Here is a 13,319-nt window from a genome sequence, read left to right as displayed (position 1 = left end):
GATGTACGATTGTTAACTATAATTTCGCTAACTTTGTGAGTAAAACACGTGCCTGCTTTTGGAAAGCATCTTTTATTATCTCAGAGATTATTTATGCAGCTCGTGTATATAAAAATCATCCATGTTAGCATTGATTTTTATGGATATGTACTACAATTTGCTTTCAAATAATGCTAGGTGTTAGTGATATTAGGGATAACGACTTGATTTTGCATTTCTCTCATGATTATGCATATGTCTTTTTTTGATGGTGCATATCCTTGTTCGATTATATTTGATATTGTATTTATCTTATTACCTTAGATAGCCATCTCATTTAGCCTAGAAATAGGCTCTCCATGTACTCTTTTCCATATATCTAGATGTACAGAAAATTCTCCGGGTCACTTTTAAGCTATATTCTTATCTCTAGTGATATAAAAGCATAATGCATAAAATGCAAGAATAATTTATAGCACATTGAGCATTATTTCTCATGAATGTGTCATGTTCAAGTACCTCAGAAGGATTCATCACTATTATTTAGAGTGCCAATGAAAGCTTCTCTATAGTTAAAAATTAGAGCAAAAGTCTCCGGATGGAATTATATATCAATGTTAGCAGCCTCCTCTTCAACACGCATCAAATCTCTCTCTCCCTAATGGCTCACTTCAAGACGAGTTTCACCATCTTGGCCTTCTTCTTTTCCCTCACCTTTCTCACCGCGATCAAATCCGAGACACTGTTCGCTCGAGAACTATCTGCTCGAGATCAGTTCGGGCTCAAACCCGAGAAGATGACCCATCTTCGCTTCTATCTCCACGACACAATCACCGGGCAACATCCTACTGCCGTGCCCGTCGCCCAAGCAGCAACAACAAATACGTCATCTACGTCTTTCGGCCTCGTCGCGGTCATCGACGACCCATTGACCATGAGCCCAGACCCAAACTCCACGCTCGTCGGGAGAGCGCAGGGGATATATGCGTCGTCATCACAAAGCGAGGTCAGCCTCACCTTAACGATGAACTTGGTTTTTGTGGAAGGAGCGTACAACGGGAGCACGTTGAGCGTGTTGGGGCAAGACCCGATTCTGAAAAATCCTAGGGAGCTGGCGATCGTAGGAGGGACCGGCATTTTCCGGTTTGCTCGCGGATATATTCAGCTGAGAACATACACTAACAATCCGAGGACGAATAATGCAATTGTGAAGTACGATGCCTACGCATTACATTACTGATGATGAAGGTACGAGAACGAGCACCGCGATAATAAAGGAAGTTATATTTCTGTCCATGGAAGTCAATAATACAGTTTCAGTTCAGATGTTGTGTACTGTTAACGTTCGCGATGCACGACTTTACCTCCATAATGCAAAAATACTTTTGCTGGCTTCATCTTTTCTTTTTTAAAGAAAAAAATCGTAAATATACCGAGTATCTGTTCAATTTACGAGAAATACATTCAAGGTAGATTCGTTTTACTAGACCGTCCTAAATTAGGGGTAAACTAATGCAAAAAAGAACAGAAAGGATTAGCACTATTTTGGCATTTTCTAAAACTTCCGTGAAACAATTATGACCGACAGCACGAAACCTTGCGATGCAATTAAATGATATCAGAGTTAATGTTGGAATAGATTTTCCAAGTTAATAAGTATATAATCACCCTCTGATCTCTCCCACTATTTTTTTTATTTAATTTCTAATTGTATTAAAAGAAAATAAATACAAACGTATTCACTTCCGTACCGTGCACGTAACTGCCTTCCACTCCATCCCTGGAAAAGCTATTGCGGAAGATACTGTTCCTAAATCATATATTATCTCTCTAAGTTACTGCTACATCTTGGAGCGAAAATGAGAGTGAAGCCAAGCAAACATCCTAGGAAGCTTATTCTCATGAATGTGTCATGTTCAAGCACCCTACAAGAGTTCCATCACATCACATCACATCATTTTATTACAAAACAATTTCTTAAACTATCACTCTACAGCTACTGTACAACTAACATTACTCTTTTTATTTGTTAAGCTCTGTGCAAAAAAATAGAGAGCCAAGGGAAGGTTCGGTATAGTTAAAAAAAGGGAAAAAACCACCAAAAACCCCAAACTTTACCATCTGTGACACATTTACCCCGAACTTTTTTTTGTGACACCAAAAATCCTGAACTTTGCTTTTTGTGACACATTTACCCCAATGTATTTAGTACATGGGCATTTTCGTCTTTTTTGCTTTTTCTTTTTTTTTTTTTTTTTTCCTTTCCGGCGAGGGGGGGCCTCGCCGGATCCGGCGAGGGGGGCCCTCGCCGGATCCGGCGAGGGGAGCCCTCGCCGGCGTCGAGCGAGGGCGGCCCTCGCCGGCGTCGGGCGCGGTTCGCCCTCGCCCGGGCGAGCGAGGGCGGCCCTCGCCCGACTCGAGCGAGGTCAACCCTCGCCGGCATCGGGCAAGGGTCGACCTTGCCTCGAGTCGGGCGAGGGCCGCCCTCGCTCGCCCAGGCGAGGGCGACCCTCGCCGGCGTCGGGCGAGGTCCGCCTCATCGGGCGGGCGAGGCGGACCTCGCCCGATCCGGCGAGGTCGACCCTCGCCGGCGTAGGGCGAGGGTCGCCCTCGCTCGGGCGAGCGAGGGTGGCCCTCGCCCGACGCCGGTGAGGGCGGCCCTCGCCGGATCGGGCGAGGGCGACCCTCGCCGGCGTCGAGCGAGGGTCGCCCTCGCCCGATTTGGCGAGGGCCGCCCTCGCCGGATCCGCGAGGGCCGCCCTCGCTCGACGCCGGCGAGGTCGACCTCGCCAGATCGGGCGAGGGCCGCCCTCGCTCGCCCGTGCGAGGGCGGACCTCGCCGACGCCGGCGAGGGTCGCCTCGCTGGGCGAGCGAGGGCGGCCCTCGCCCGACTCGAGCGAGGTCGACCCTCGCCCGACGCCGGCGAGGGTCGACCTCGCTGAGTCGGGCGAGGGCCGCCCTCGCTCGCCCAGGCGAGGGCGAACCTCGCCCGACGCCGGCGAGGGCCGCCCTCGCTCGCCCAGGCGAGGGCCGCCCTCGTCGGAAAGGAAAAAAAAAGAAAAAGCAAAAAAAACGAAAATGCCCATGGACTAAATACATTGGGGTAAATGTGTCACAAAAAGCAAAGTTCGGGGTTTTTGGTGTCACAAAAAAAAGTTCGGGGTAAATGTGTCACAGATGACAAAGTTTGGGGTTTTTGGTGGTTTTTTCCCTTAAAAAAAATAGAGCAAGAGTCTACAGATAGAACCACGTATAAACTTTATCAGCCCCTTCAATGATAGGGTAATTTTGAAAATAACTTGTCCATTCCCCAAGAGAATTGTCGATCCTAGAAAAGAGATCTCGATCAACGTCCTAAAGTTGTCGATTGAGGATGTTTGAATGTGAAAACTCTCACAACTCGGACAACACAACGAAGAGAACAGGGCAAATAGGTTTTTTTTTTTTTGCTTTTTTATTTCACCTTGAAAGGAATGATCACAAGACTGGCCTTTATATAGGCTATTACAATTAAGACTCTTAAATGATTTATATATATATATATATATATATATATATATATATATATATATATATAGCATTACAAGGAGATAGATTCTTGAGAATTTATAGAACATTAAACTCAACATAGAAACACGAACGGACATAAAACATTAACTAGACATTGAAATGCGAATATACTCTTTAAAGCAACATTATAACAATGCCTCTCTCAATTTATGCGCTGTCTTGGAAGCCGAGCAGACATTGGCATCAATCTTGTAAATCGATAAGCAAGTAAACGATTGACAGCCATTAAAATCGACAACTCATCCATTGAATCGACCAAGGAAAGGTTCGGTATAGTTAAAAAAATAGAGCAAGAGTCTACAGATAGAACCATGTATCAACTTTATCAGCCTCTTCAATGATAGGGTAATTTTGAAAATGACTTGTCCATTCCCCAAGAGAATTGTCGATCCTAGAAAAGAGTTCTTGATCAACGTCCTAAAGTTGTCGATTGAGGATGTTCGAATGTGAAAACTCTCACAACTCGCACAACTCAACGAAGAGAACAGGGAAAATAGGTTTTTTTTTTTGCTTTTTTATTTCACCTTGAAAGGAATGATCACAAGACTTGCCTTTATATAGGCTATTACAAGACTCTTAAATGATTCATAGATATATTTAGCATTACAAGGAGATAGATTCCTGAGAATTTATAGAACATTAAACTCAACATAGAAACATGAACGGTCATAAAACATTAACTAGACATTGAAATGCGAACATACTCTTTAAAGCAACATTATAACAAAGTCTCTCTCAATTTATGCGCCATCTCGGAAGCCGAGCAGACATTGGCATCAATCTTGTAAATCGACAAGCAAGTAAACGATTGACAACCATTAAAATCGACAACTCATCCATTGAATCAATAACCTCGTCGCATAATTGACAACTTCCATTGAAATGAATTTGGTTTATTTACTAACACTCCCCTAAACCGAATTCTTTTCCATTAATCATTCCAAGCAGACATTTGAACTTCCGAAATGCATCAATCTTGAAAGGTTCAGTAAAAAATTTTAGTACTTGATCTCCCCTATTCACATGTGAAACTTCAATTTCCTTCTCTCTTGCTTGTTCTCAAATGAAGTGATATTGAACATCAACATGTTTGCTTTGTTCATGAAAAACTGAATTTTTCGCCAAAGCAATAGCTAAAATATTATTAACAAAAATCTTTGTTGCTTTCTTATGCTCCATATGAATTTCTTTGATGGAGTTGGCGGTTGTAGGGGTAGTGGCGACGACTAGCGATGGTTGCAATGGGCGGCAGAATAAGCGCCAACGGTGGGTCAGTGGGCTACTCTATTTGGGTAAAGGAGGAGAAAAGACAAAGAAAAGGGAGATAGGTTTCAGGATGTATTTTTGGACTTCGTCAATTACCATATGATACAAATCCAATGGAGAGTTCACCCAAAACTACAGATACATCTAATTGTACAAGAATAAATCACATCCTTTTATTACAAAACAATTTCTTAAACTATAAGTTTACGGTTGTTGAGGCTGCGAATGATAACCATTCTGTTTTTCTATTTTTATGTTTCTGAAACAAGTTTGGAACGAAAATCCATTTGGTAACGCAATTTTATTTATTTTTATTTATGGAACAAATTTTAATTTCAGAAATAGGTTTAGAAACAAGTTTGGAACGAAAATCCGTTTGGTAACGTAATTTTATTTATTTTTATTTATGGAACAAATTTTAATTTCAGAAATAGGTTTAGAACATAAATGAAAAGTAAAAATTTTCTACTTTTCTATTTCCATAATAAAAATGAGATCATTCGCCCTCGCTATTAGCCGATCGCCCACCCACCCACCCGCCACCCACCTATCAGCTGCCGCCTCCCACCGTTCACTGTCTCCCGCCGCCGGCCGCCCTTCTCCCACCGCCGCCCACCTCCCGTCGCTGCCCTCCTCTCGCTGCCACCCACCTTCCGCCACCAGCCGTCGCCCACCTCCCGTTGCTACCCAATGCTGGCCGTCATCCTCCACACTGGCCACTTCGCCGTCCGCCGCCGCCTCCCCTCGCCGCCCACCATCCCCTGCTGCCGTCCACTTGCCAGCCACTCAAGAAGGAGAAATTTTGTGCCGTTATCAAACAAATTTTTGTTTTGGAACAGAAATTGTGTAGTTATCAAATGTATATTTTTGCTCAGAAACTCATCCATGGAATAGAAACAAAAATTCTATTTCTGGCCATAAATTAATTTTCGAAACAAAATAGTTGTCATTCACTGCCCGAATCACTAACATTATTCAAGAAAATTATTTGAAAAGTCCTAAGTCTATTGTAGTTGTGCCAATTTAGACTTAAACCTCTTGCATTTCTGCCAATTCAATCCATCTAGGCAATTTTGGCCAACTGACATCGGTGTGGAATTTTTTAATAATATTTTAATAATTTTAGAAATTTTTATTATTTTTATTTTCTTTAATTTTTTCCCCTCCACTTAGGGCCGAGATGCCCTCACCAGATCTGGCCAAGCGAGGGCACCACGGCCCTCGCCTAGTGCCGGCGAGGGCCAGGACGCCCTCGCCTATGGCCGGCGACCCTCATCAGCCCTAAGTGGAGGGAAAAAAACTAAGGAAAAGAAAAGAAAAAAATTTTAAAAATTATTTTAAAAAGTCCACTTTAGCGCCAGCAGTGTTACATCAACGTCGACTGGCCAAAATTGGACGGATGGACTGAACTAGCACAAATGCAACATGTTTAAGACTAATTGGCTCAAAAAAATTAAGGTTTAGGTCTGAACAGTCACAATTACAATAAGTTTAGTTGTAATTCTCCCAACATTATTCTAATTTGCTTTGTTAACCATCACTGAACGTGCCAAAAATTAGAAGTCAAGTGAAAGAAAGCTTTTCTTTAGTTAAGAAATACAGAGAGAGACCCACCAATTAGGGATTGGTAGAGGAAGGCTATAGAAAGTTTGTAGAGAGAGAAAGGGAGAGAAGCGCAATTTCTTTATCATAAGAGAACAAAAGCATGTTCATTTGCCTAGACTCAGATCCATTATGATCGGGGTCATCGCGTGGACCTTATGTTGAGCTGCATATAAATTCAATATTTGTTCCATGTGTGAGCTCCATGAAATTCAATAGCTTAAGCGCACCGGTCCTTGGATATTCCCCCTGAAAAGATACATTTGCAGGGAAGTAACATTGAGGAGAACGATTGACAACAAAAAACAAAACAATGAGGAGAGAGAGAATCAAAAGGGAAAGATTAACAATTAGAGAGCATATGTCTAGGAACGCGATAAAAAAAAAAGAGTCATAATCTGCACTACAATCATACGAACTTGACATAATGTATGTAGGATGACTAAAGCTATAAAAGTTGTCAATTTTATATTGCAATATCTAGAAAGTCTGGAGAATCTCTTTTATTTTTTCCCACCGACACAACTATGTGACTTTATTTCTTTTGTTACTTTTCGCAAAAGGAGGAGTAACATCGGGCAAAAGAGCCGGTACGTATAGGGCCCATTTGGTAACGTGCCAAATAGTGAAAATTTATGTTCTTTTGTTCCCAGAAATAGTTTGGGAACAGAAATGCTTTTGGTAAACTTTTTGTTCCCGGGCATATTTTTGCAAAAATTTGTGCCCAGAAACAGTTTTGGAAGAGAAACAAGAAGTAAAAAAAAGTTGCTTCTTATTTCTCGGCACAATTTTGAGAATCAGTTTTTTTTCTTGTTTTTCTTTTTTTTCTTTTCTTATTTTTGTGTTGTTCTTCCCTGGGCTGGGCCGGCCGCCGTTCACGGCCGGCGACCGGCCACAGCCTAGGGCCGGCAAGGGCGTCACGGCCCTCGCCGCCTGGGCGAGGCGGCCTCGCCTAGAGACGACGAGGCTTGGCCTCGCCAGATCTGGGCGAGGCCGAGCCTCGCCATCGCGACCCACGGCGAGGTCGGCTTCGCCGTCGGTCGCGACGGTGAGGGTCCAGCCCTCGCCCTCGCCTCCGCCGGCGGCCGGCGAGGGCCGTGACGCCCTCGCCGGCCCTGGGCTGTGGCCGGTCACCGGCCGCCGGCGACCGGCCATGGTCAAAGAAGAAAATGGGTAGAAAGAAAAAAAAAATTAAACAATTCAAAATATTATTTGGGAACAGAAATTTTGTGTAGTTACCAAATGCATTTCGGTTCTTTTCTACTCTAGGAATATAAATTTTGGACAGTTTATCAAACGCCTTCAAATGCTCAAAAATTATTATTATTATTATTATTTTTTGATAACCCAGGAACCCCCGCACGGCCGACATAATGCTCAGAAATTGTTTTCGGGCACAGAATAAAAAAAAAATCATTTCTGTTCAGAAATAGTTTCTGGGCACAGAATGGTATTCATGCGCACCCATAAATGCCTCATGCACACATGCATCTTCCCGCCTCGAATTTCGTAGAAGAACAATCAATCAATGATAATCCTAAGCTCTGGTACCAATTTATAACACGAATGCGGAACAAAATGGATTGAGTAACAAATAAGTACATGAATAAAATTTGAACACAACGGACTTATGTGATTCGACTATATGCCTAATCTATGGGGGGAGATTGACGAGATGGACCTATTATCATCATAAAAGATGATATTGCTTGTGTCGACTTCCCTTCATATTGGCTATGAACACTTTATTTTTTCTTGTTCACATGCCATGACCATATGCATAACGATATTTTGTTGCATGCCAAAAAGGTTACATGCCATGTCCAGTTTCGTAACTCCAATAAGTGCTATAAATTAATGTCTTTGGCACTTAATAAAATTAAGAATATTTGATAACCATAAAATAGTTTTGACTTCATGATCCAATTAAGTCAAAAAATCACTTAATTCACTAAGTAACGACGGGTTACTTATTTCATTCAATAGAAAAATGCACTCAAATAGGAAATAGAATCTTGCATATTACATTGCTTAAAGGCTAAAATCTACCAATAATATACACTATTTAATATTTCGCAAAGAAAGCATTCTTCCATTCCCATTATTCAGGTATTATTACACGACTTTCATTTTTTATTTTGAACACTTCAAATGGTCAACACTTAAGTTTGAGGCCTGGTATGGGATTAAGGAACCAAATACAAAGACTAATAGAATAAAAAAAATCAACAAATTAATAATCAGTGTACCTCATTTATTCTGAAAACCCACTTTCATGCATGAGAAATGTGAAGTAGATTGATTTACAAAATTGGTTTATTAAGAAATGCACTTGCAAGTTCGAATTTTGTTTTCAGAGAGAAACTTTTTGGTGATGGTGGCGCCATGAGAGGCGGCCATCGGAGTTGGCGGTTATAGGGGTAGTGGCGACCACTAGCGATGGTCGCAATGGGTTGCAGGATAGGTGCTAGTGGTGGGTCAGTGGGCTACTCTATTTGGGTAAAGGAAGAGAAAAGACAAAAGGAAAAGAGAGATGGTTTCAGGGTGTATTTTTGGACTTCATCAATTAGCATATGATACAAATCCAATAGAGAGTTTACTCAAAACTACTGATACTTCTAATGGTATAAGAATTCATCACATCCTCTTATTACAAAACAATTTCTTAAATTGTAAGTCTACGGTCGTTGAATCACTAACATTATTCAGGAAAATTATAAAAAAAAAGTCATAAATATATTGCAATTGTGCTAATTGAGTCATAAACCTTTTTTATTTTGCTAATTCAGTCCTAAACCTTTTGCACTTATGCCAATTTAGTCCATCTAGCCAATTTTGACCAGCCAGTGCTGACATAGACTTTTTAAATAATATTTTTATAATTTTTTGAAATTTTGAATTTTTTTTCTTCTTTTCTTTTCTTTAATTTTTTCCCATCCACTTAGGGCCAAGCTAGGGCACCATGGCCCTCACCCAATGCTGGCGAAGGCGCGGCCAACGACCCTCACCAGCCCTAAGTGGAGGAAAAAAACTAAAGAAAAGAAAAGAAAAAATTATAAAAAAATGCAAAGAATTATTAAAATATTATTTATAAAGTCCACGTTAGCGCCAGTGGTGTTACATTAGTGTCGACCAGCTAAAATTGGACAGATGAACTAAACTTGCACAAATGCAAAAGGTTCAACACTCATTGACAAATACAAAAAAGGTTTATAACTGAATTGGCACAATTGTAATAAATTTAGTTGTAATTCTCCCAACCTTTTGCACTTATGTCAATTTAGTCCATCTAGCCAATTTTGATCGGCCAGCGCTGACATTGACTTTTTTAATAATATTTTTATAATTTTTTGAAAATTTGAAATTTTTTTCTTTTTTCTTTTCTTTTCTTTAATTTTTTCCCATCAACTTAGGGCCAGGATGCCCTTGCCAAATCTGGCCAAGTGAGGGCGTCGTGGCCCTCACTTAGTGCTGGTGAGGGCGTGGCCAGCGACCCTCACTAGCCCTAAGTGGAGGAAAAAAATTAAAGAAAAGAAAAGAACAAATTATAAAAAAATTCAAAGAATTATTAAAACATTATTTATAAATTCCACGTCAGCGCCAATAGTGTTATGTCAGTGTTGGCCAGCTAAAATTGGACAGATGGACTAAACTTGCACAAATGCAAAAGGTTCAACACTCATTGGCAAATAAAAAAAAAGGTTTATGACTAAATTGACACAATTGTACTAAATTTAGTTGTAATTCGCCCAACATTATTGTATTTGTCTTTGTTAACCTTCACTGAACGTGCAAAAAATTAGAAGTCAAGTCAAAGAAAGCTTTTCTTTAGTTAAGAAATACAGAGAGAGAGAGACCCACCAATTAGGGATTGGTAGAGGAAGGCTATAGAAAGTTTGTAAAGAGGGCAAGAGAGAAGCGCAATTTTTTTACCATAAGAGAACAAAAGCATGTTCACTTGCATAGACTCAGATCCATTATGATCGAGGTCATCGCGTGGACCTTACATTGAGCTGCATATGAATTTGGTATTTGTTCCATGTGAGTTCAATAGTTTAAGCGCACTGGCCCTTACATATTCCCTTGAAAAGACACAATTGCAGGGGAGTAACAATGAGGAGAGAGAGAATCAAATGGAAGGATTAACAAATAGAGAGCATATGTCTAGGAAGGCGATAAAAGAATGCCATAATCTGCACTACAATCATATGAACTTGACATAATGTATGTAGAATGACTAAAGCTATAAAAGTCGTCCATTTTATATTGCAATATCTAAAGAGTCTTGGAGAATCTATTTTATTGTTTCCCACCGACACGACCATGTGACTTTACTTCTTTTGTTACTTTTCGCGAAAGGAGGAGCAACATCGGGCAGAAGAGCCGGTACATATAAATGCCTCGTGCGCACATGCGTCTTCCCGCCTCGAATTTCGTAGAAGAACAATCAATTAATAATAATCCTAACCTCCGATACCAATTTATAACACGAATACGGAACGAAAGAGTTTGAGTAACAAATAAGTACATAAATACAATTTGAACACAATGGACTTACGTGATTTGACTATATGCCTAATCTATGAGGGAGATCGATGAGATGAACATATTATCATCGTAAAATATGATATTACAACTACTCATTTACATTCACTCATAAGAGTTTCTCAATCTTAAATTAAACTTGAACCCGCAAGAAAAGAAAAAAAAGTTCTCTCTTACTCTCGATTCTCATGAATGACGATGACTCTCAATACTCTCTAAGCCTCTCACCAGTTTTATACATATTACGCATGCTAACTATGCATACCAAACCAAACTCAATGACAATAATGGTTACACGTTTGCATGCCTTTTTTGAAAGGCTATGCTAGCATAATTGTCTCTAGGCTATCGTGAGAGTAATATCACAGTGTGAGCCATAAATTCTGGAGTGAACCCCACAATAATTTTTAATTACTTATTATTTGTATTTTTTTTATATCAAAACAAGCTGTTAATATCACGGTAGATTTAAGACTATTACATAAACATTTCTCTTTTTTTGGATTCCCATGACAATGGTGAACTTATAAGTTGAGGTCGTCTTAAAGATATCCGTTTTGTTTCTTCTTTTTTTTTAAGAAAAACAATCTCGTGTTCACGACCTATTCGTATATTATATCTTCTCGCACTATAAATGTTCCAGCCTGTTTTCTTCATCTTGACTTTTCATCCTTGGAAAGAGTCTCACTCGGGGCACTATAAAATGCATGAAATGAAACCGCTACATTGCGAACTAGTGCAACCAAAACTTGCTTTGTTATTTCTCTTCCTCAGTCACTACGTCTAGCCTATCATTCCCTTCCCAATTCCCACGCCATGGCCTTAACCCTAACCAAGCTCCTTCTCTTCTCATTCGTTATTTCTTCCACCGTACTCACCGCAAAATCCAAACTCCTAACCTCCAACCTTGAGAAGCTCATTCGACGTCTACGTGCATGACCAAAACGCCGGGAGCAACGCCACCACCATAAACGTAGCCCAGGCGTCAACGACCAATTAGTCCGCCACGTCATTCGGTCTAGTAGGGATTTTTGACGATGCATTGACTGTGGGCCCCAAGATGAGCTCAAAGAACTTGGGTAGGCTCCAAGGCATGGTGGCATTTGCATCCCGAACGGAGGTGGCCGTGTTGATGTCCATGAACTTCGTGTTCACGGAGGGAAAGTACAATGGGAGCAGTTTGACCGTTGCGGGAAGGAACTTGTTGTTCTCGAAGGTGAGAGAAATGCCAATCGTGGGTGGAACTGGTCTATTCCGGTTGGCCCGGGGTTATGTTCAGACCAGCACTTACTTGTTCGACCCGAACACTGGACTCCTCGTTCTTGTGAATGATTGCTCTGTGTACCACTATTGACAGTTTCGCTAGGTTAAGCTTGGGAGTTGTCTTTGTTTGAATCAATAACAATAAAAACATAATTAAACTCTCAGGGAGAGAGCATGAAAAGGTTTCATGAGAAGTTTGGAAGAGTTTCTTATAATTCTGTCGACAGTGCATGATTGGAAACCGTTCCAGCTATCTTGTTACTGAGTGTTTTGTTGTTAACAAGCGAGCTCTCCATTTATTCTCCAACATAGGATGAGGTTACGTAATACCGTTATTTATAGCAGTGCAAGAAATGACATAAGAGTAATTGGAGCCCACCTGATTATATTTCGTAAGTGATAAGACATTGCACAACGATAGCACAACAAAACGGGACACACTAGAGCAAGTTGCAAATGAAGACCACACGCATAAAATTTGTGATCTACGAGATGAAATTTCATTCATCCAATCCATCATAAAGTGACGTTTATAACTGAAGTATTAAAAGTTGTGATTTGTTCAGAAACCAACTGAGGTAAGGAGAAGTGGATCTTTGTACATAATTTAAATTTACGAAACTTTGCACCTACACCGTCGCAAGAAATTCATCGTATCATGTACGTAGGGTCGCGAGCCAATGGGTCACATAGGCCCCGTGATCTACGGACGTGTGTGATGATTTGACTGGTAAAGATTGAAATAATACATTTATCATCATAATGTTCACCGGCATCGTGACCAACTTTATACACAGCTTATATACACTGGGAAACAATATCATCTTGACCATAACATTAAATATATATATATATATATATAGTTTAGTGCTGTGAGTATGTTCGTGTTAATCAACATGATTGATTAATTCTTTATTGTAAGTTGAATTTGTAATTAAAGCAAATACTCGCCAAATTATCAATGTTGCTCAATATTCTCTTTGCAATCCATGGCTAATGCATATCCAATGAAGAATTTTTACCTTGGAAAATCAGATAAACGAGTCATGCCGATCTCAAATTATATTGTGTGACCTAGATGGATTCGTCTCTT

General features: G+C 40.5%; 1 protein-coding gene and 1 pseudogene across 1 annotated transcript; both read left to right on the top strand.

Annotated features, from left to right (window-relative positions):
- Positions 1-640: 640 nt before the first annotated feature.
- Positions 641-1,219, top strand: LOC115667666 (dirigent protein 22-like). Its single transcript, XM_030589224.2, has one exon. The coding sequence runs from the start codon at positions 641-643 to the stop codon at positions 1,217-1,219; it is 579 nt and encodes a 192-aa protein (XP_030445084.1).
- Positions 1,220-11,779: 10,560 nt separating this feature from the next.
- LOC115674890 (dirigent protein 22-like) lies at positions 11,780-12,335 on the top strand (annotated as a pseudogene).
- Positions 12,336-13,319: the final 984 nt, after the last annotated feature.

Source organism: Syzygium oleosum, unplaced genomic scaffold (genome assembly GCF_021117445.2).
Source record: "Syzygium oleosum isolate NSW1041296 unplaced genomic scaffold, Sole_v2.1 Sole_v2.25, whole genome shotgun sequence".
In the NCBI taxonomy this organism is placed as follows: domain Eukaryota; kingdom Viridiplantae; phylum Streptophyta; class Magnoliopsida; order Myrtales; family Myrtaceae; genus Syzygium; species Syzygium oleosum.
Note: the sequence above shows the minus strand (reverse complement) of the source record. Positions and strands in the feature narration are given on the sequence as shown.